At 38.5% G+C, this 20,970-nt stretch overlaps 1 protein-coding gene across 3 annotated transcripts in view; it reads right to left on the bottom strand.

The window, feature by feature from the left end:
- ADAM9 (ADAM metallopeptidase domain 9) overlaps positions 1 to 20,970 on the bottom strand; it is a 177,435-nt gene that overhangs the window by 97,881 nt on the left and 58,584 nt on the right. For all 3 annotated transcript variants that reach the window (XR_011498901.1, XM_070500114.1, XM_070500115.1), the window contains exons 10-11: positions 20,451 to 20,532; positions 19,802 to 19,935 (exon numbers count right to left, since the gene is read on the bottom strand). Coding sequence is in view for 2 of the 3 variants with exons in the window: in XM_070500114.1 (XP_070356215.1) it covers positions 19,802 to 19,935; positions 20,451 to 20,532 (216 nt within the window). In the remaining variant the exon portion in view is untranslated. The remainder of the gene's footprint in view (positions 1 to 19,801; positions 19,936 to 20,450; positions 20,533 to 20,970) is intronic.

Below are 20,970 nucleotides of genomic sequence, written 5' to 3' on the forward strand. Positions count from 1 at the left end.
AGAGTCCAGAAATAAACACACACAAATACAATCAACGTATCTTTGTACCAAAAAGCATATCTTTGGAACAAAAGCAATTCGATGGAGACAGGATAGGCTTTTTAACAAATGGTGCTGGAATAAATGGACAACCGCATGCAAAAAAAATGAATCTAAACACAGACATTATATCCTTCACAAAAATTAACTCCAAGTCAATCACAGTCATAAATACAGAATGCAAAACTATAAAATTCCTGAAGATAACCCAGGAGAAAATCTAGGTGACCTTGGGTTTGGTGATGACAGTTTAGATATAACACCAAAAGTATGATCCTTGAAAACGAATTGGTAAGATTTTATTAAAATTAAAAACTTCTGCTCTGCAAATACTCTGTAAAGAGAATGAAACAGCAAGCCACAGACTGGGAGAAAATATTTGCAAGACACCTATCAGATAAAAGGCATCTAAAATATACAAAGAACTTTTAAAATTCAACAATAAGAAAACAAATAACCCAACTTAAAAAATGGGCCAAAGACCTTAACAGAACCTCACCAAAGAAGATAAACAGATGGCAAATAAAAATAACACATTATGGGTAATACATTATTCCAGGAATAATTTTACATTACAATATCAATGAATATTATCCTCTACTTTGAAAGAATAAGAAGAAAATCATAGGATTATCTCACTAGAAACAAAAAAGAGCATTTGACAACATTAAACATCCATTAATAATAAAATCTCTTAGATCACTAGGAAGAAAACAAATTCTCACCAGAATGTTGGTTCTGCAAGGAGAGAAATCTTTGTATTATTAATATATCTGAGGCACTTAAATTAGGGCCTAGCAGAAACACTTTGCAACAATTACTTCTTCTTGAATAACCCAATAAGGGATATTTACAAAATCTTCAGCAAACATAACATTTAATGGCAAAATGCTGAAAGCTTCTCTTTTGATATCAAGAATAAGACAAAGATGCACATTACCATCACTTCTATTTGAACATTGTACAGGAGCTCCTAGCCAGTACAATAAGGTAACAAAAATATATAAATAAGTTTTAAGGACTGATGAGAAAGAAAAGAAATTATCATTATTGCCAGATGATATGATTGTATAAGTAAAAATCCAAAAGAATTTATAGGTAAATGTTTAACACTAATATAAGAGTGTAATAAGGCTGCTAGATATAAAATAAATTTTATTTTCATATAAAGAATTAGAAATTGAAGTTTTAGAAGATACTTTCAGCAGCTTCTAGAAATATTAAGTAGAGAGAAAACACTAACAATACAGGAAGTTTACATCTCTACAGAGATAACAAAAGTATTATAAGAGGAATTAAAGAAGACTCCATACTGAAAATACGTTAATTCTTCACCAAACTAACCTAGAGATTTAATACAATACCAATCAAACTTCCAATAAGACTTTTTGTGGAACTTGACAAGCTAACTCTAAAATTTACATGGGAAAGCCACAACTAGCCAAGACCCTCTTAAATAAGTAGGTCAAAGTAGGATAACTTGTTTAATATAACCCATTATAAATCCGTGGGAATTGGGAAAGTGCAGCATTGATGCAAATATAGACAAACAAACAAAAGAAATAGAAGCAAGAGCGCAGAAACATACACATATATTTGTGAACACCTGATTTATGACAAAGGTGACACTGCAAAGGAGCAATAAAGGAAAGTCATTTTAACAAATTGTGCCAGTTCAACCAAGTATTCATATTGGAAGAAACAGGACCTCTACTTAGACAATGCACAAATGGTAATTCTAGGTGGATGATGAACCTAAATAGGAAAGTCAAAACAGATGAAGAGTTGGGAAGACAACACAGAAGGATATCTCTGTGACAGCAAGCTCAGGGAACAATTTCTTAAGACACAAAAAGCAATAGTCATAAAGGAACAGATTGTTATACATGACTACAGTAAAACTATAAATTAAGAACTTTTCACTTAAAGTCATCAAAAAATTTATTTAAAAACTTCTATAAACCAATAAAGATAGACACCCCAGTAGAAAAACTGGGAGGAAATTGAACAGTGTCTTCACATAAAAGGAAATCCAAATGGCCTATAAGTATGAATAAGCGATCTAACCTAATCTCATTAGTAATCAAGGAAATGCAAGGTAAAAGCACAATAAACTACTACTACGTACCCAACTTATTATTAAAGTTTCAAGTAGAAGAATATCAATTGTTGATGAGGTAGCTAGTGGGAGCTCATTGTGCCCCACAACACACCTCCTCCACCCACCTTTGATTTCAGCAAAGTCATAGTGGACAGTTCCCCACAACTCCTACCTCTAAGCTTATTTGCTTCAGGTGTAACTCAAAAGTACAGGGGAGTTAAAATCCCTGGGGGCAACCCTCAAACCAAAGGCAGTGGAAGCAACAAAAATTAAAATGTACTGCAGCTACCTGCATCAGGATGGGCAAACATCCCAAACACAATGTCAACTAATAAAAGCCACACCAACAGGAAACATACCATATAACTCTGCTTATTACTCTATTTTATCTATTCTATGATTAGAGCTCAAAAGAGACAAAAAAATTAAAGTATTTAAGAATACATATTTAGGTTGCACAACTGTAAAGAAAAGCAAGGAAAGGATTACCATGAAAATCAGGATAATGGTTAACTTTGGGGAAGGAGGTATGATGGGGAAAACCACAAAAGGGACTTCTGAAGATACTTGTAGTGACTTGGGTAGTTACACAAGTGTTCACTTTATAAAATTGTGCTCAGCTGTACACTTGTTTAGCTAGATTTGCTGTATATTTTATTTTCACAATAAAAATTGGGCTTTTTTAATGTAGCACAAGTTGCATCAGAATAAGAAGGCCCAGCAAGAGTTATCCTTGCAGCTTCCCTTCCTGCAGTCAGGCTCCGTGGCATCTAGTAGACCAGAAGGGTACTCAGTGAGGACTGAGAAATCCTTTAGGAGAAAAAGGATGAATTTGCTCAACCTGGTGGGGGTTGTCAGAGATCAGAAAGCTGACATGGAGTCATAACTTTTACAGGAAGTAACCATCAATAAGAAAATAGAATCATAAATAAGAGGCAAACATATTTGAGACAATCTTATATTCACGCTTAGGTTTTAATATGCAGTAAATTTTAAATGTAATATTCATAAGACAATTATTTTCAAACTATTTTATAATTACTTTAGACTTTAGGTCTCTTCTTTGACACAAGATTTACTTAGCAGAGCATTTTAAAATTACCAGTCCATTTAGGGGTTTCTGTTATGAACATTTAGTTTTACCACTTTGTAGTCAAAGAATGAGAAATGCTCTGTTTCTGCTTTTTAGAAATTATGTATGTCTTCTTTTGGAAAAATATATGATCAATTTTTGTTGAAATTCCTGGACACGTAAAATGAAGATTTATGCTCTGCTTGTGCAGAGAGTTATATTTTTATCTATTAAACCAATCATATTAATATTTATTTATGACATAACAAACAATTATGAAGAATGCTCATGAATGATTGTATATCTCATAAATTAAAAGTGTTCATTTTTGCCTTATATTGAGTCTCTTTGCTTCAGCTATGTTTCCTGGATACAACATAAAATTACAGTGGTTTGTGATCTAGTTTAAGAGGCATTTCACATATATTTGTCAAAACTGTTACATTTGGCCCTAAATCATTGTACCTTACACTTCGTATTTTGGAACACTTTAGTGATATGTTTTTGCTTTCTTTTTTCTATGTAAAATAAATTTCCTGTTATCAATTTTACTTAGGGGTTATTACCATAACAATTTAAGATAAATTAGACAGAAGCAAGATCAAAATGGCAGAGTAGGAAGGTCTGTAGCTCACCTCCTTCCACAGACACATGAAAACTACAATTATATAGACAGCAACTATCGCTGAGAACAACCTGAAGACTAGCAGAACAGATTTTCCACAACTAACGATAGGAAAAAAAAGCTACATCAAGACAGGAAGAGGGGTGGAGACAGTCTAGTCAGGACCCACAGCCCCCAAACAATGACACACAAGTAGGAGGGATATCACAACTGAAGAGGTCCTCCCAGATGAGCCAAGGGCCCAAGCCCCACATCAGGTTCCCCAGCTCAGGGGGCCTGCACCAGGAAGATGAGCCCCCATAGTGTTTGGCTTTGAAAACCAGTAGGGCTGACACCCAAGAAAATGAGAGAGCTGGAAAAACCGAGACTCTGTTCTTAAAGGGCGTGCACACAAACTCATTCGTTCCAAGTCCCCGTGCGGAGGAAGCAGTTTGAAAAGTGCCTGGGTTATATATGAAGGAGATTCATTGACTAATTTTAGGACACATGCCAGAGGAGCAGGGATCTGTTGGAACTTTCTCTGGGGACAGTAATGCAGGGTAGAGGTTTTTTTTCTTAACTTTCCTTCTACCTAGCTTGCCCGGTACTGGCAGGTACCATTTCTGATACATTCCATCTACCCTCCCAGCACCATTCACCCCACTCCTGTTTTCTGCTAAGGACCTGCCCTGGTTCTTGCCACACTCCACACAGTAGGTGGCCCCGGTTGGCACCAGAGCCTCTCCAAAGCACCCCCATCCTGACTTACCCAGAAGCCCTAAAGGAAGCCCCTGCCCCGGCCCACCCAGCAGGTGGACACAGCCAGTACCAGAGCCCCTGCAAAGCAGCTCCCACCCCAGAGGGCCAACCCTGCACATCAGTGCACCCACAGCAATTACAGCTCAGGCACAACAGCTGGGTGCATGCAGCCTACACAGGGGTCACACCTGAAGCACCTGGCTCCAGTGACTAGGGGGCCTGTCTACTAGGCCCCACAGGACACCTTCTATTTAAGGCCACCCCTTCAAGACCAGGAGATGTAGATGATCCCTAAAACAGAGAAAGAAACAGAGTTAAGCAAAACGAGGAGCAGAGGAGTATGTTCCAAAAGAAGGAACAAGACAAAACTTCAGAAAAAGAACTAAACAAAACAAAGATAAGCAATCTACCAGATAAAGAGTTCAAAGTAATGGTCATAAAGATACTCACTGAACTCAGGAAAGGTATGGAGGAACACAGTGAGAACTTCAACCAAGAGTTAGAAAATATAAAAAAGAACCAATCACAGCTGAAGAATATAACTACTGAAATAAAAATACACTAGAAGGAATTGACAGGAGACTGGATGATGTAGAAGAATGGATCAGCATTCTGGAAGGCAGGGAGATAGAAAGTACCCAATTGGAACAGCAAAAGAAAAAAGAACTTAAAAAACTGAGGATAGTCTAAGGGATCTCTGGGACAACATCTAACATTCACATTGTAGGGGCCCTGGAAGGAGAAGAGAGAGTGAAAGAGACAGAAAACCTATTTGAAGAAATAATGGCTGAAAACTTCCCCAACCAAGAGAAGGAAACAGACATCCAAGTCCAGGAAACATGAAGAGTTCCAACTAAGACAGACCCAAGAGACCAACACCAAAACACACTGTAATTAAAGCATCAAAAGTTAAAGATAAAGAGAGAATCTTAAAAACAGCAAGAGAAAAACAAATAGTTACATACAAGGTAAGCCCCCTAAGACTACCAGCTGATTTTCTGGCAGAAAGTTTATAGGCAGAAGGGAGTGGCATGATATATTCAAAGTGCTGGGGGTAAAAACTTACAACCAAGAATACTCTGCCTGGCTAGGTTATCATTCAGAATCGAAGGAGAGATAAAGAGTTTCTCAGACAAGCAAAAACTAAATGAGTTCATCACCATTAAACTGGCCCTACAAGAAATACTAAAGGTTCTTCTTTAGCAGAAAAAACAAGGCCATAAGTAGAAAAAAGAAAATATATGAAAGAAAAAAACCCCACTGGTAAAGGCAAACATTTAGTGAAGGCAATGGATCAGCCACTTAAAAAGCTAGTAGGAAAGTTAAAAGACAAAAGTACTAAAATCAACTATAATTACAATAAGTAGATAGGGGATAAACAAAATAAAAAAGCAGAAAATATGATATCAAAAACATAAAACATGGGGGAAAGGAGAGTAAAAATGAAGTGCTTTTAGAATGTGCTCAAACTTAAGCAACTATCAACTTAAAATAGACTGCTCTATAAATTTGTTGTTATATATGAATCTCATGGCAACCACAAATCAAAAACCTACAATAGAGACACAAAAAATAAAGAGAAAGGAAAACAAACACTAAAGAAAGTCATCAAATCACAAGGGAAGAGAGCAAGAGAAGAAGGGAACACAGAAAAACTATAGAAAGAACCCAAAAACAATTAAAAAATGGCAATAAGAACATACCTATCAATAATTACTTTAAATATAAAATGGACTGAATGCTCCAACCAAAATACATATGGTTGCTGAATGCATAAAAACACAAGACCCATCTATATGCTACCTACAAGAGACTCACTTAAGATCTAAAGACACTCAAAGTTTGAAAGTGAAGGAATGGAAAAAAATATTCCATGAAATTGGAAATGAAAAGAAGGCTGGAGTAGCAATACTTATATCAGATAAAATAGACTTTAAAACCAAGACTATAACAAGAGACAAAGAAAGACATTACATAATGACAAAGGTATCAATCCAACAAGAGGATATAATGCTTGTAAATATCTACACACCCAACATAGAAGCACCAAAATACATAAAGCCAATATTAACAGGCCAAAGAGAGAAATCAACAGTCATACAATAATAGCAGGAGACTTTAACATCCCACTTATATCAATGGATAGATCATCCAGACAGAAAAGCAACAAGGAAACAGTCGTCTTAAATGACATATTAGACCAGATGGATCTGGTACATATATACAGAAAATTCTACCCAAAAACAGAATATACATCCTTTTCAAGTGCACATGGAACGTTCTCCTGAAGAGATCGCATACTAGGCCACAAAACAAGTCTCAATTAATTTAAGAAGACTGAAATCATATCAAGTATGTTTTCCAACCATAACAGCATGAAACTAGAAATCAAGTACAAGAAAAAAACTGGGAAAAAACACAAACATGTGGAGGCTAAAGAACATGCTACTAAACAACCAATGGGTCAAGAAAGAAATCAAAAAGGAAATCAAAACATACCTTGAGACAAATGAAAATAGAAACACAACTTTCCAAAATCTATGGGATGCAGCAAGAGTAGATCTAAGAGGAAGTTTACAGCAATACAGGCCTACCTCAGTAAAAAAGAAAAGTCTCAAATAAACAATCTAACCTTACACCTAAAGGAACTAGAAAAAGAAGAACAAAGCCAAAAGTTAGTAGAAGAAAGGAAATAATAAAGATCAGAGCAGAAATAAATGAAATAAAGACTAAAAAAAGAAAAAGTAAAGATCACTGAAACTAAGGGCCAGTTCTTTGAAAAGATAAATGAAATTAATAAACCTTTAGGGAAACTCCAAGAAAAAAAGAGAGAAGTCCCAAATAAACAAAATTAGAAATGAAAGAGATGAGGGGGCCAGCCCCATGGCCTTGTGGTTAAGTTCAACATGCTCTGCTTCAGCAGACTGGGCTCAGTTCCCAGGCGTGGACATACTCCACTCATTGGCCACCATGCCGTGGCAGTGACCCACATACAAAATAGAGGAATACTGGCATAGATGTTACCTCAGGGCCAATCTTCCTCAAGCAAACAGAGGAGGATTGGCAACAGATTATGTTAGTTCAGGGTGAATCTTCCCCTGCCAAAAAAAAAAAGAAATTTATTTTTTAAAAACAGAAAACAACAAGTGCTGGCAAGGACTTGAAGAAAAGGGAATCCTCATACACAGTTGATGGGAATGTAAATTGGTGCAGCTGTTATAGAAAACAGTATGGAGGTTCCTCAAAAACTTAAAAACAGAACTACCATGTGATCCAGCAATCCCACTTCTCGGTATTTATCCAAAGAAAATGAAAACACTGATTCAAAAAGGTATATGCACTCCTATGTTCATTGCAGGATTATTTACAATAACCATGATATGGAAGCAACCTACATGTCCATCAACAGATGAATGGACAAACAAGAGTAATGGAATATTACTCAGCCATAAAAAAGAATGAAACCTTGCCACTCGCGGCAACATGGATGGACCTAGAGGGTATTATGCTAAGTGAAATAAGTCAGAGAAAGACAAATACCATATGATTTCACTTATCTGTGGAATCTAAACAAAACAAAACAAAACAAAGCAAACAGAACAAAACAGAACCAAACTCATAGATACAAAGAACAAACTGTTGGTCACCAGAGGGAGGAAGATGGGGGGATGGGCAAAAAAGTGAAGGGGATTAAGAGGTACAAACTTCCAGTTACAAAATAAATAAGTCATGGAGGTGTAATACACAGCATAGGGAATATAGTCAATAATATAATAACTTTGTATGGTGACAGATGGTTGACAGATGGTTACTAGACTCATCAGGGTGATCATTTTTTATAGGATATAGTTGAATCACTATGTTGTACACCTCAAAATACCACTGTTGTGCTTTGCTTAACAATGGGGGTACATTCTGAGAAATGCATCCCTAGGCAATTTCGTCACTGTGGGAACATCACAGAGTGCACTTACACAAACGTAGATGGTATACAGCCTACCACACACCTAGGCTATATGATACTGATCTTATGGGGCCACCTCACACATGCAGTCTGCCATTGAAGGAAACGTCATTATGTGGTGCATGACTGTATAACACTGTGTGTCAACTATACTTCAACAAAAATAAATGAGAGGAAATTTCAAAATAAAATAAAACACAATTAGACATATATTTCTCCAATTATCAGCAATTTTCTACCTCGCCCACTCAGTTACTTTTACTTTTTTCTAATATATATTTTAAGTTGCATTTGTTCTGGTTGCTTCTCCAGTAAGTCCAAAGGCCCTGAAACTGTCTTTCCACTGTGTTCTCAACATCTATCATATCTTTCTTTTAGTCTCTATGTCCCTTCCCCCTGGAATCTGAGAAAATTTATCAAGATTGACTTGCAGATTGTTTTCGAACAGGCATCAAGGAGGAGCCACCCAACCAGGGCCAAAATGAATTTCCTATACTAGGACTGAGATAAATTCAGACCCCTAGAACCCACAAACAGAGGTCAAGAGGGAACCCTAAACACTTTACCCTTCTCCACCCCTAACACACACACGTGGCCTTGGCACCACTATCTGCCTTTATCTCATTATGTCCTTTATTCCTGTTTTCATCAATCACCATACGAAGCTGCAGCCCCTGTGTAGGCCCTTGTCTCCTGCACTCTAATACCCACGAGGCTTCACATGTATCCTGTTCTCTTACCATGCACTCTAATACCCACGAGGCTTCACATGTATCCTGTTCTCTTACCATGCACTCTGGAAATCACAGTCCACCATCAGCAAAAACTCCCAGATCTTCAACCTCTTCTCTGAAAGTAGCCTTCACCTTCAAGCTCTACTTGAAATTCAACCAGCTCCTGATTTCACAGCTTCCACTAGAACCATCTCGAGTGGTGGCAGCTTTTTCCCACAACTCTCATACATCTAGAGATGGAATCAGTGTTCTCCCTTGATTGCTGCTTTTAGGCCATTCTGTCTCCCTCCTTCCTAAAACCTCCAAGCTTTGAATCTTTTAACATGAAATTAGCCACTATCTTTGTTACTAACATCTACCAACCCCCAGGTTACTCCTTCTCATATCCTTCTTGCAAACACTTTGACGTAACATTACCCTTGTCTTAATTTTTGCTGATTTCAATATACAGGTCGATAATCTTATCAATCTCTTGGGCTTTCAGTGGCTTGAACTCGTCTCCTCCAACAATCTTATCCTCTACCATGTCAATCACTCATGCCCACGATTTTAATGGACACCTTCTCATTACCAATAACCATAACTTACAATCTCAACTTTATGCGTTCCACTCTCCCTTTAGGATAGCTATAGTCTCCAAAATCTCTTTAATCCTACCAGGACATCCAATCCATTGATGTTTCCCGTTTTTACTTCTCTCGTCCCCTTGATGTCCTCTATTTCCTAAGCCTTATCCAGTTTAAATGTCATGGTCCACCAGTATAAGTACTGCTTTGCATAAAGGTTTGACTTCCTTGCCCCCTCTTACTTTATTGTACTTGGCCTAAACACAACCAACTCTCAAGTACCTATGCAATTGAATATGGCTGGACAAAAACACAATTCTATACTGATTAATCTCACTTAAAATTCATAACTGTGAATCTCAAGTGGCCCCATTAAAGCTGCCCAGGGGCCGGCCTGGTGGTGCAGGAGTTAAGTTCACACTCTCCACTTCCATGGCCTGGGGTTCGCCAGTTTGGATCCCAGGCACAGACCTATGCACTACTTAGCAAGCCATGCTGTGGCAGGCATCCCAAATATAAAGCAGGGGAAGATGGGCACAGATGTTAGCTCAGGGCCAGTCTTCCTCAACAAAAAGAGGAGGATTGGCGGCAGATGTTAGCTCAGACCTAATCTTCCTCAAAAAAAAAAAAAAAAAAAGCTGCCCAGCAAACACACTCTACTCCATTTACTCTCCCATTCTACTAGATGCCTATTTCATACCTTCTCCTATTTCCTGAAACCCCCAAGAGCTCCTCCCAATCCTGTGTTTCAGCTGAAGAACCTACTTCCTACTTCATTGACAAAACTGACCCACAGACTCCCACTACCACATCCCTCCATCTACCAGCAGCTACCTCCATTTACTCCTGTTACTTAAGATTAAGATACCCCACCACTTCTCCACTAAAGCAAAGCCCTCCACTTGTGCCCCAGCTCCCAGACCCTCTCATATACTCAAGGAAGACTCTAGCAATGTTGCCCTCTCCATCCTAGATCAGCAATTTTGCACCCTCTACTAAACCAGTTCTATCAGTGTATAACCCTGCTGTAATTTCTTCCATCTTGAAAACAAGAATCTATCCTGCCCGCACTGTTTTTGTACTTGCTCTTCACTCAGATACCCACATTGCTAACTTTCTGCTTAACTTTCTTCAAGCATTTGGGCCAACGTCATCTCAAAGAAACTTACCCTGACGATACAAATTTAAAATTGAAAACTGACCTCTACCACCACCACCACACCACCCCTGGCCCTCCCCATCGTCCAATCCTGCTCTATTTTATTTTCCATAGGGTTTATCATCTTCTAACGTTCTATATTATTGATGTATTTATTATGTTAATAGTTTTTATTCCCCCATTAAAATATAAACTCCATGAAGGGCAAGTCTTTATCTAACTCACTGAGACATTCCAGATGCCTAAAACAAAGACTCCCACAAAGTCAGGGCTCAATAATTATCTGATGATTGAATGAATAAAGGATGAGTCCACCCTTCATCAGTTCTCACATCATTTTAAATTCCACTATGGCACTGTTTCATGACATTCCTTCCTTAAATCTGAACACTCCCTTTTTCATCTTAGTCTCCTGTCTTATCACATTGTTGATTATTCATTTCTTGTTCCCTGAATTCATTTCTTCCTCAACTTCACTGTCCGCCAAAGCAAACACTAAATTTACCTCTCTCTCCTACAGGGAATCTTTTACAGACTTATGACTTTTCTTGTGAATATCACTATTTTTTTATTAAGTATAGTTTTTTCATAAACACTATTCTATTTCTTCCTTTTCTATTTTTCAGCCTAGTATTTGCTCAAAAACAAATCCTGCAGTAAATTCAACTTGAGTGCTTCCCTTTACACCAGGATGTGATTAGAACTGTACTCTCAGATCTGAAGATAAAGAGCTGGCTAATACAAACTGTTATGATTCTTTCAGTGCTCCAGGAGCTGGAGGGAGGCAGAAAGGAGTGAACACTGGGGGTCATAGATATACCCCACATGAAATCTTCACTTGTGTTTGTTAAAGATGAACATCTTTCATATCTAATTTAGGATTGAACAGTGGGGGTCATGGCTATACCCCACATGAAATCTTCATCTGTGTTCGTTAAAGATGAACATCTTTCATATCTAATTTTTCCTCTGGCTCAGCTTCTACTCCACATATGCATTGTGGCCATGCCCAGCTCTCTGCTTAGCACTACTGCCTACTAAATTAGGAAGGAATCTTGTTACCTTATGAAATCTGCATCAAAAAGCAGCCCAGCAAATTCAACGGTTTTGTTTGCCCTCAGACCCTCTACTGTAATTATTTTTGAACCCTGCCAAAGGAAGGGGTTCTAAGATCCCCCACAGCCTCTGGACTCAGACATCCTGACTTCAAATTCCAGCTTTACCACTTATTTAGATGTGTGACCTCATCGTAAAAAGAGATAACAAGGTAGCTACATCTCAAGAGGGTGTTGAGCATTAAGTGATTAGTATCTTTTAAGTACTTAGACCAGTGGCTAATACATAAAAAGAGTTCTATCAATGTTACCTCTTGTTTCTCCTCCTCTTTGTCTTCCCTCCCACACTTATCTATAAAATTGGGGATGTTAGCAGGACTGTGTCAGGACTTCTTTTACTTACAGTGACAATGCAGCACTTTCTCAAGGAGGAGTTTGTGAGTAAATTCTCCAATCTAATCCAACCTGCACTGAATCTAGCAGAAACTCTTGCCTAGTTTCTACTTCAGATGCAAATTATTACAGGTTCTTATAGTTCTTTGGTCTGTCAATTGGTTTACAACAGAGTGTAGCTACATACCTGTGCCTACCTAAATGTTTCTTTCTTAAAGCTCCCTGGAATTATTTATTTAATTTAAAAATAGACTTTTGAGTGGTGTATCATGTAATTAATTTCAGGGAAGCAAGGAATAATTTTCCTGTTTTTTCAACATAAGACATGAGTATAGCACAGTTTAAGAAACACTGATCTAGAGATCTCAAGATGGCGGTGTGAGCAGATGTTGAACTCGTCTCCTCCCACAAACACAACCAGGTTACAACAATTTTTGGAAAAATTACCCCAGATTGAAAACTGAAAACTGGATAAAAAGAATCCACAACAAGGGACAGTCCTGACTAAGGCGGAAGAGGCAGATATTCCTTCTGGAGAGGAAAAAAGCCACCTTTGGGAGCAGCAGAGCTTCTCAGCTGGCTAGGCAGGAGCCACCCTAAGGTACGCAGCCCTACCTGGAGGAGTGAGGTCCGGAGTGGGGGCGATACTGCTACAAGCATCCTTCAGACTCAGCTCAATTGAGACAGGGGTCTTACTGTCTGGCTTTGCTGGCTATTAACTGCAGCGAGGATATCCCCAGAAAAGCTACCGCTGAAAGCCGAAAGGACCCGGGTCTTAAAGGGCCCACACACAAACTCACTCAGTGCAGCAACCTAGAATCACCAGAGAGAAGGCTGACAGTCCTTTGGTGAAACGAGACTCACCTGGTGGGCTCTGGGGGCATCTTGGTGAGAGCAGGGACCTCTCCGGATGCTGAGACATTGGTGGGGGCCATAGTTCTGAGCTGGTCCAGGCATGCTGACACAGACCTCAGTGGGTGCCATTGAGGTTGATCCCTTTGCCTGTTAGCCCAGGGGTCTGCCACACCCACTAGAGCACAGATTTAACCCAGTTCAGCAAGGGCAGGCAACCAGCCCTAGGGACTGGCCCCACCTAACAGCAAGCCCTCAGGCTACTTTTCAGCCTGCATTGACTGGGTGCCTTGATCCTCTACAGGCAGGCCAGTGTGTCTGCCTCTGTGGGGCAGGGCCTGCGTGAGGACCAGGTGAACTGTTGGGGGGCATTGGTGGAGAGGTGGGGGTCTCTGCAGTGCGGCATCAGGGTACGCTCCAGGGGGTTGAGAAGTATGCATGGACCAGGACTGTGTTGATGGTGTATGTAGTCCTGTCGGGGGTGAGGCTTATCAGTGACAGAAGACCTGTGCTTCAAAAATAGATATAAAAAGGATCAGGCCCACCTTCCAAAGCCTGAAACAATTGAGTGTCAAGGGCCAGCCCCACTCAGCTTCACTCCTAAGAGAACTGACAACAGCCTTGTAGGCCTGAGGTGTATCACAACTGTAAGCCCCTGAGTCTAGCAACCAGCTACACTGGGTACCAACCCAATTAAGAGGAAAAGTGCAATAGGAGTGTGCTGATAGACTTTGTAGCCAAGGGTGCTGAGGCTCCACAAACCAGATTTACAAACAGCTGGCCAGGGAAGGAAAGATTAGACTCCCTGGGTACCTGCAGTGGGAGCAACCCTGCCACAGAAGAAGGACACAAGTATCCCACGAAGGGGTCACTCCTGGTTCTTATGGACTGGTGAGGAGAGGGAAGCACACTGCTGGGCCTCATAAGGCATCTCAAACATAAGGCCACTTCTCCAAGATCAGGAGACATACCCGACTCACCTAATACACAGAAATAAGCTCAGTGAAAGAGGCATAATGAGGAGACAAAGGAATACTTTCCAAGCAAGGGAACAGGACAAAACCCCAGAGAAAGGACTAGATGAAACAGAAACAAGAGACCTACTCAACAAAGAGTTCAACCAAAACATCATGAGGATGCTCACAGATATGGGGAGAAGAATGCATGAACACAGTGAGCACGTCAGCAAAGAACTGGAAAATATACAAGAAAACCAATCAGAAATGAAGAATACAATACTGGAAATGAGCAATTCACTAGAAGGACTCAATAGCAGAGTAGAGGATACAGAAGAATGGATCAGCGAGCCAGATGAAAGACTAGAGGAAATCACCCAAGCAGAAGAGAAAAGAGAAAAAAGAATTAGACAGAATGAGAACAGTCTAAGGGAACTCTGGGACAATATCAAGCATGCTAACATTCGGATTATAGGTGTCCAAGAAGGAGAAGAGAGAGACAAAGGGGAAGAAAATTTATTTGTAGAAATAATAGATGAAAATTTTCCTAACCTGAGGAAGGAAACAGACATCCAAGGTCAGGAAGCACAGAGAGCTCCAAACAAGATAAGCCCAAAGAGGCTCACACCAAGACATATTATAATTAAAACATCCAAAATTAAAGACAAAGAGAGAATCCTAAAAGCAGCAAGAGAAAGGCCACAAGTGACATATAAAGGGAAGCCCATCAGGCTGTCAGTGACTTCTCAGTTGAGACCCTACAGGCGAGAAGAGAATGGCATGACATACTTAAAGTGCTAAAAGGAAAAAACCTACAGCCAAGAATATTCTATCCATCAAGCCTGTCATTCAGAATGGAAGGAGAGATAAAGAGCTTCCCAGACAAGCAAAAATTAAAGGAGTTTATCACCAAGAAACCAGTTCTGCAAGAAATGCTGAAGGGACTTATTTTAGTGGGAAAGCAACAACCACAAACAGAGTAAAAAAAAAAATTATCAAAAAGACAAAACAACAACAACAACAAAAAACCAAGACAATAAAATCACTTGTAAGGTAAAAATATAGTAAAGGTAGCAGATCAACTACCTGTGAAAATACTATGAAGGTTAAAAGACAAACGTACTAAAATCACCTATTTCAATGATAAGAGGGTAATGGATAGACACACACTAAACAAGAGACTAAATATGATTTGAAAAACATATAATGTGGGAGGAGGGCAGTGAAAAAGTAGAGCTTTTAGAAGTAGGTCAAGCTAACGAGTCTATGAACTCAATATAGACTGTTATATGCATAGAATACTAAATAGGATCTTCCTGGTAATCACAAATCAGAAACCTGTAACAAGCAAGAAAAAAAGACAAAAGAAGTCAAACATATTACTAAAGATAGCCATCAAACCACAAGGGAAGAGAGCAAGACAAAAAAAAGGAACAGAGAAGAACTACTAAAACACCCAGAAGAAAAAGTCACAAAATGGCAATAAATACATATTTATCAACAGCTACTTTAAATGTCAATGGACTAAATACTCCGAGCAAATGCAATAGGGTGGCCAACTGGATAAAAAAACAAGACCCATGTATATGCTGCATACAAGAGAGACACTTCAGACCTAAAGACACTCACAAACTGAAAGTGAAAGGATGGAAAAAGATATTCCATGCAAATGGCAAAGAAAAGAAAAGGGGGGTAGCAATACTTATATCAGACAAAATAGACTTTAAAACAAAAACTGTAACAAGAGACAAAGACGGGCACTACATAATGATAAAGGGAACAATCCAACAAGAAAATATAACACTTGTAAATATCTACGCACCCAACATAGGAGCACCTAAATATATAAAGCAGTTATTAACAGACATAAAAGGAGAAATAGTCAGTAACACAATAATAGTAGGGGACTTTAACACTCCACTAACACAAATGGATACATCACCCAAACAGAAGATCAATAAGGAAACACTCACCTTAAAGGACACATTAGACCAGATGGACTTAGTAGATATGTACAGAACATTCCATCCAAAAACCACAGAATACACATTCTTTTCAAATGGCCATGGAACATTCTCCAGGACTGATCACATATTAGGCCACAAAACAAGGCTCAATAAATTTAAGATCAAAATAATACCATGCATCTTTTCTGATGACAAAGGGATGAAACTAGAAATCAACTACAGGAAGAAAACCAGAAAAGCCACAAAAATGTGGTGATTAAACAAAATGCTGCTGAACAACGATTGGGTCAAGGAAGAAATCAAAGAAGAAATCAAAAAATTCCTGGAGACAAATGAAACTGAAAACACGACATGCCAAAATCTGTGAGATACATCAAAACGGTTCTAAGAGGGAAGTTTATAGCAATTCAGGCCTACCTCAACAAAGAAGAAAAATCCCAAATAGACAATCTAAAAGGGCATCTAAAGGTACTGGAAAAAGAACAACAAACAAAGCCCAAAATCAGCAGAAGGAAGGAAATAATAAAAATCAGAGAAGGAATAAATGAAATAGAGGCTAAAAAGAAAATAGAAAAAAATCAACGAATCCAAGAGCTGGTTCTTTGAAAAGATAAACAAAATTGACAAACCCTTAGCTAGACTCACCAAGCGAAAAAGAGAGAAGGCTCAAATAAATAAAATCAGAAATCAAAGAGAAGAGATTACAAAGGACACCTCAGAAATACAAAAGATACTGAGAGAAAACTATGAAAAGCTATACGCCAAGAAAGTGGATAATCTAGAAGAAATGGATAATTTCTTAGAAACATACAACCTTCCAAAACCGGACCAAGAAGTAGAAAATTTGAATAGACCGATCACCAGTAAGGAGATCGGCACAGCAATCAAAAACCTCCCAAAAAATAAAAGTCCAGGACCAGATGGCTTCCCTGGTGAATTCTATCAAACATTCAAAGAAGACTTAATACCTATCCTTCTCAAACTCTTCCAAAAAGCTGAAGAGGAGAGGAAGCTTCCTAACTCATTCTACGAAGCCAAGATTATCCTGATACCAAAACCAGACACGGACAACACAAAAAAGGAAAATTACAGGCCAATATCATTGATGAACATCAATGCAAAAATCCTCAACAAAATACTAGCAAATCAAAGACAACAATACATTAAAAACTTCATACATGATCCAGTGGATTTCATTCCAGGGATGCAGGGATGGTTCAACATCCGCAAATCTATCAACGTGATACACCACATTAACAAAATGAAGAATAAAAATCACATGATCATCTCAATAGATGCAGAGAAAGCATTTGACAAGATACAGCAACCATTTGTGATAAAAACTCTAAATAAAATGGGTATAGAAGGAAAATACCTCAACATAATAAAGACCATATATGACAAACCCACAGCAAATATCATTCTCAGTGGAGAAAAATTGAAAGCTATCCCTCTAAGAACAGGATCCGGACAAGGATGCCCCTGTCACTACTCTTATTTAACATAGTGTTGGAAGTCCTAGCCAGAGCAATCAGGCAAGAAAAAGAAATAAAAGGGATCCACATTGGAAAAGAAGAAGTGAAACTGTCGCTCTTTGCAGATGACATGATTTTATATCTAGAAATCCCTAAAGATTCCACTAAAATACTTTTAGAAACAATAAAGCAATACAGTCAAGTCACGGGATACAAAATCAACATACAAAAATTGGTTGCATTTCTATACACGAACAAGGAAGTAGCAGAAAGAGAAATTAAGAATACAATCCCATTTACAATTACAACAAAAAGAATAAAATACCTAGGAATAAACTTAACCAAAGAGGTGAATGATCTGTACACTGAAAACTATAAAACATTGTTGAAAGAAATCAAAGAAGACACAAGGAAATGGAAAGATATTCCATGCTCTTGGATTGGAAGAATTAACATCGTTAAAATCTCCATACTTCCTAAAGCAATCTATAGCTTCAACGCAATCACTATCAAAGTTCCAACAACATTTTTCACAGAAATAGAACAAAGGATCCTAAAATTTATATGGAACAACAAAAGACCCCGAATAGCCAAAGGATTCCTGAGAAAAAAGAACAAAGCTGGAGGTATCACACTCCCTGATTTCAAAATATACTACAAAGCCATAGTAACCAAAGCAGCATGGTACTGGCACAAAAACAGACACACAGATCAATGGAATAGAATTGAGAGCCCAGAAGTAAACCCACACATTTATGGACAGCTAATATTCAACAAGGGAGCCAAGAGCATATGATGGAGAAAGGAGAGTCTCCTCAATAAATGGAAAACTGGACAGCCACATGCAAAAGAATCAAAGTAGACCATTCCCTCATACCAGGCACAAAATTCAACTCAAAATGGATTAAAGACTTGAATGTAAGACCCAAAACCAGGAAACTTCTAGAAGAAAACACAGGCAGTATGCTCTTTGACATCGGTCTGAGCAGCATATTTACAAGTCCCATGTCTGACCGGGCAAGGGAAACAAAAGAAAAAAATGAACAAATGGGACTACATCAAGCTAAAAATCTTCTGCACAGCAAAGGAAATCCTCAACAAAACGAAAAGACAACCTAACAATTGGGAGAAGATATTTGCAAACCATATATCAGATAAGGGGTTAATATCCAAAACATACAAAGAACTCATACAGCTCAACAACAAAAAAACCAACAATCCAATTAAAAAATGGGCAAAAGATCTGAACAGAGATTTCTCCAAAGAAGATATACGAATGGCCAACAGGCATATGAAAAGATGCTCAACATCATTAGCTATCAGGGAAATGCAAATCAAAACTACAATGTGGTATCACCTCACTCCAGTCAGAATGGCTATAATTAACAAGACAGGAAACAACAAATGTTGGAGAGGATGTGGAGAAAAGGGAACCCTTGTTCACTGCTGGTGGGAGTGCAAACTGGTGCAGCCACTATGGAAAGCAGTATGGAGTATCCTCAGAAAATTAACAATAGATCTACCATATGATCCAGGTATTCCACTGCTGGGTATTTATCCAAAGAACTTGAAAACACAAAGGCATAAAGATACTTGCACCCCTATGTTCATTGCAGCATTATACACCATAGCCAAGACTTGGAAGCAACCTAGGTGCCCATCAAGGGACGAATGGATAAAGAAGATGTGGTATTTATACATGATGGAATACTACTCAGCCATAAGAAATGATGAAATCCAGCCGTTTGTGACAACATGGATAGACCTTGAGGGTACTATGCTGAGTGAAATAAGTCAGAGGGAGAAAGTCAAATACCATATGATCTCACTCATAAGTGGAAGATAAAAACAATGACAAACACGCAGATAGCACTGGAGATTGGATTGGTGGTTACCATGGGGGAAGATGGAGGAAAAGGGGTGATTAGGCTCACATGTGAAGGGATGGACTATAATTAGTTTTGGGGTTGTGAACATGATGTAATCTACACAGAATTTCAAATATACTATGACTTACATCCAAAAATAAATTAATTAAAAAAAAAGAAACACTGATCTACAATACTATATTAAGAAGAAGAAGAAGAAAGAATTCAGTTACTCACGATGCTCCTGAATTCATGATGCAGCTCTTTGCTCCACAAAAACAATCTCTCCCATCATCATGATTCATTCCAAGGTTATGACCCAACTCATGAGCAACAATGGATGCGAATGTCTCCACGCTGCTTTGCCCAAACTGTCCAAACACAGGAAACTGTTAAATAGGTTTATGAACAAAAAGGATATGTTTTGTCTCCCAGATTATTTTTCACAAAAGGAAATTTATCGCTACAATGTTGACAGACTATATGATAAATCAAGCATCCAACATCAGTCTTCATACATTGCAGTCTAGTGAGAAACTGTTGTGACTCAACACACTGATGATGGAGGCGGACCCTTTAAGCAATGGAGCAATTTCTTTAGCACCAATAGTCACTCATGGTGGTTCATGGAAAAACAAATTCATGGTCCTAATTTAATTTTCTTAAATAGTGTCTGTATTTCCTTATCAACAATAAAGGACATATAATAAATATTAGAAAGCTTAATCCAGTCTCCAGGGAAAGAACACATCTGCCACTCTATCATGCCCCTCATTATACCCAAAATATTGTTGTGAAGACTAGGGGAGGAAGTATGGAGTCAGTAAATGCTTGACACTGTCCTAATGCAGATGCCCAAAGTCAAACAGCAAAAACAAAAACGTACCACATTAATGCCACCTGCGTGACTCCTTGAACACACTGTCCCCACAAATGCCATTCCTGCAGTCCCACCAAAACCTTTCTTCCTAAACGAAAAGAACAGGTAAAAGTTAAAAAATATATTTGGGAGAAAAAGGGAATACATTGCTCCTATGTGGGTAATCTCAAACTGGATTGGTAGAACCTAAAAAAACGGGAACAATGGCAAAGATAAATAACATTTTAAAATCAGAATACAATTAAGCCTTATCTCTTTTTTTTTGCTGAGGAAGATTCGTCCTGAGCTAACATCTGTGCCAATCTTCCTCTATTTTACATGTGGGATGCCACCATAGCATGACCACTGACGAGTGGTGTAGGTCTGCACCCGGGAACCAAACACAGGACACCAAAGTGGAGTGCTCCAAACTTAATCACTGGCCACAGAGCCGGTTCCTATCTCTTTTTTATTATCAAAGAATGAGATTAATATTAAAAATTCATTTTTCAGACAAATGAAGATATGTTTTAGATACCAAAACAAG

This window comes from Equus asinus, chromosome 27, assembly GCF_041296235.1.
Source record: "Equus asinus isolate D_3611 breed Donkey chromosome 27, EquAss-T2T_v2, whole genome shotgun sequence".
In the NCBI taxonomy this organism is placed as follows: domain Eukaryota; kingdom Metazoa; phylum Chordata; class Mammalia; order Perissodactyla; family Equidae; genus Equus; species Equus asinus.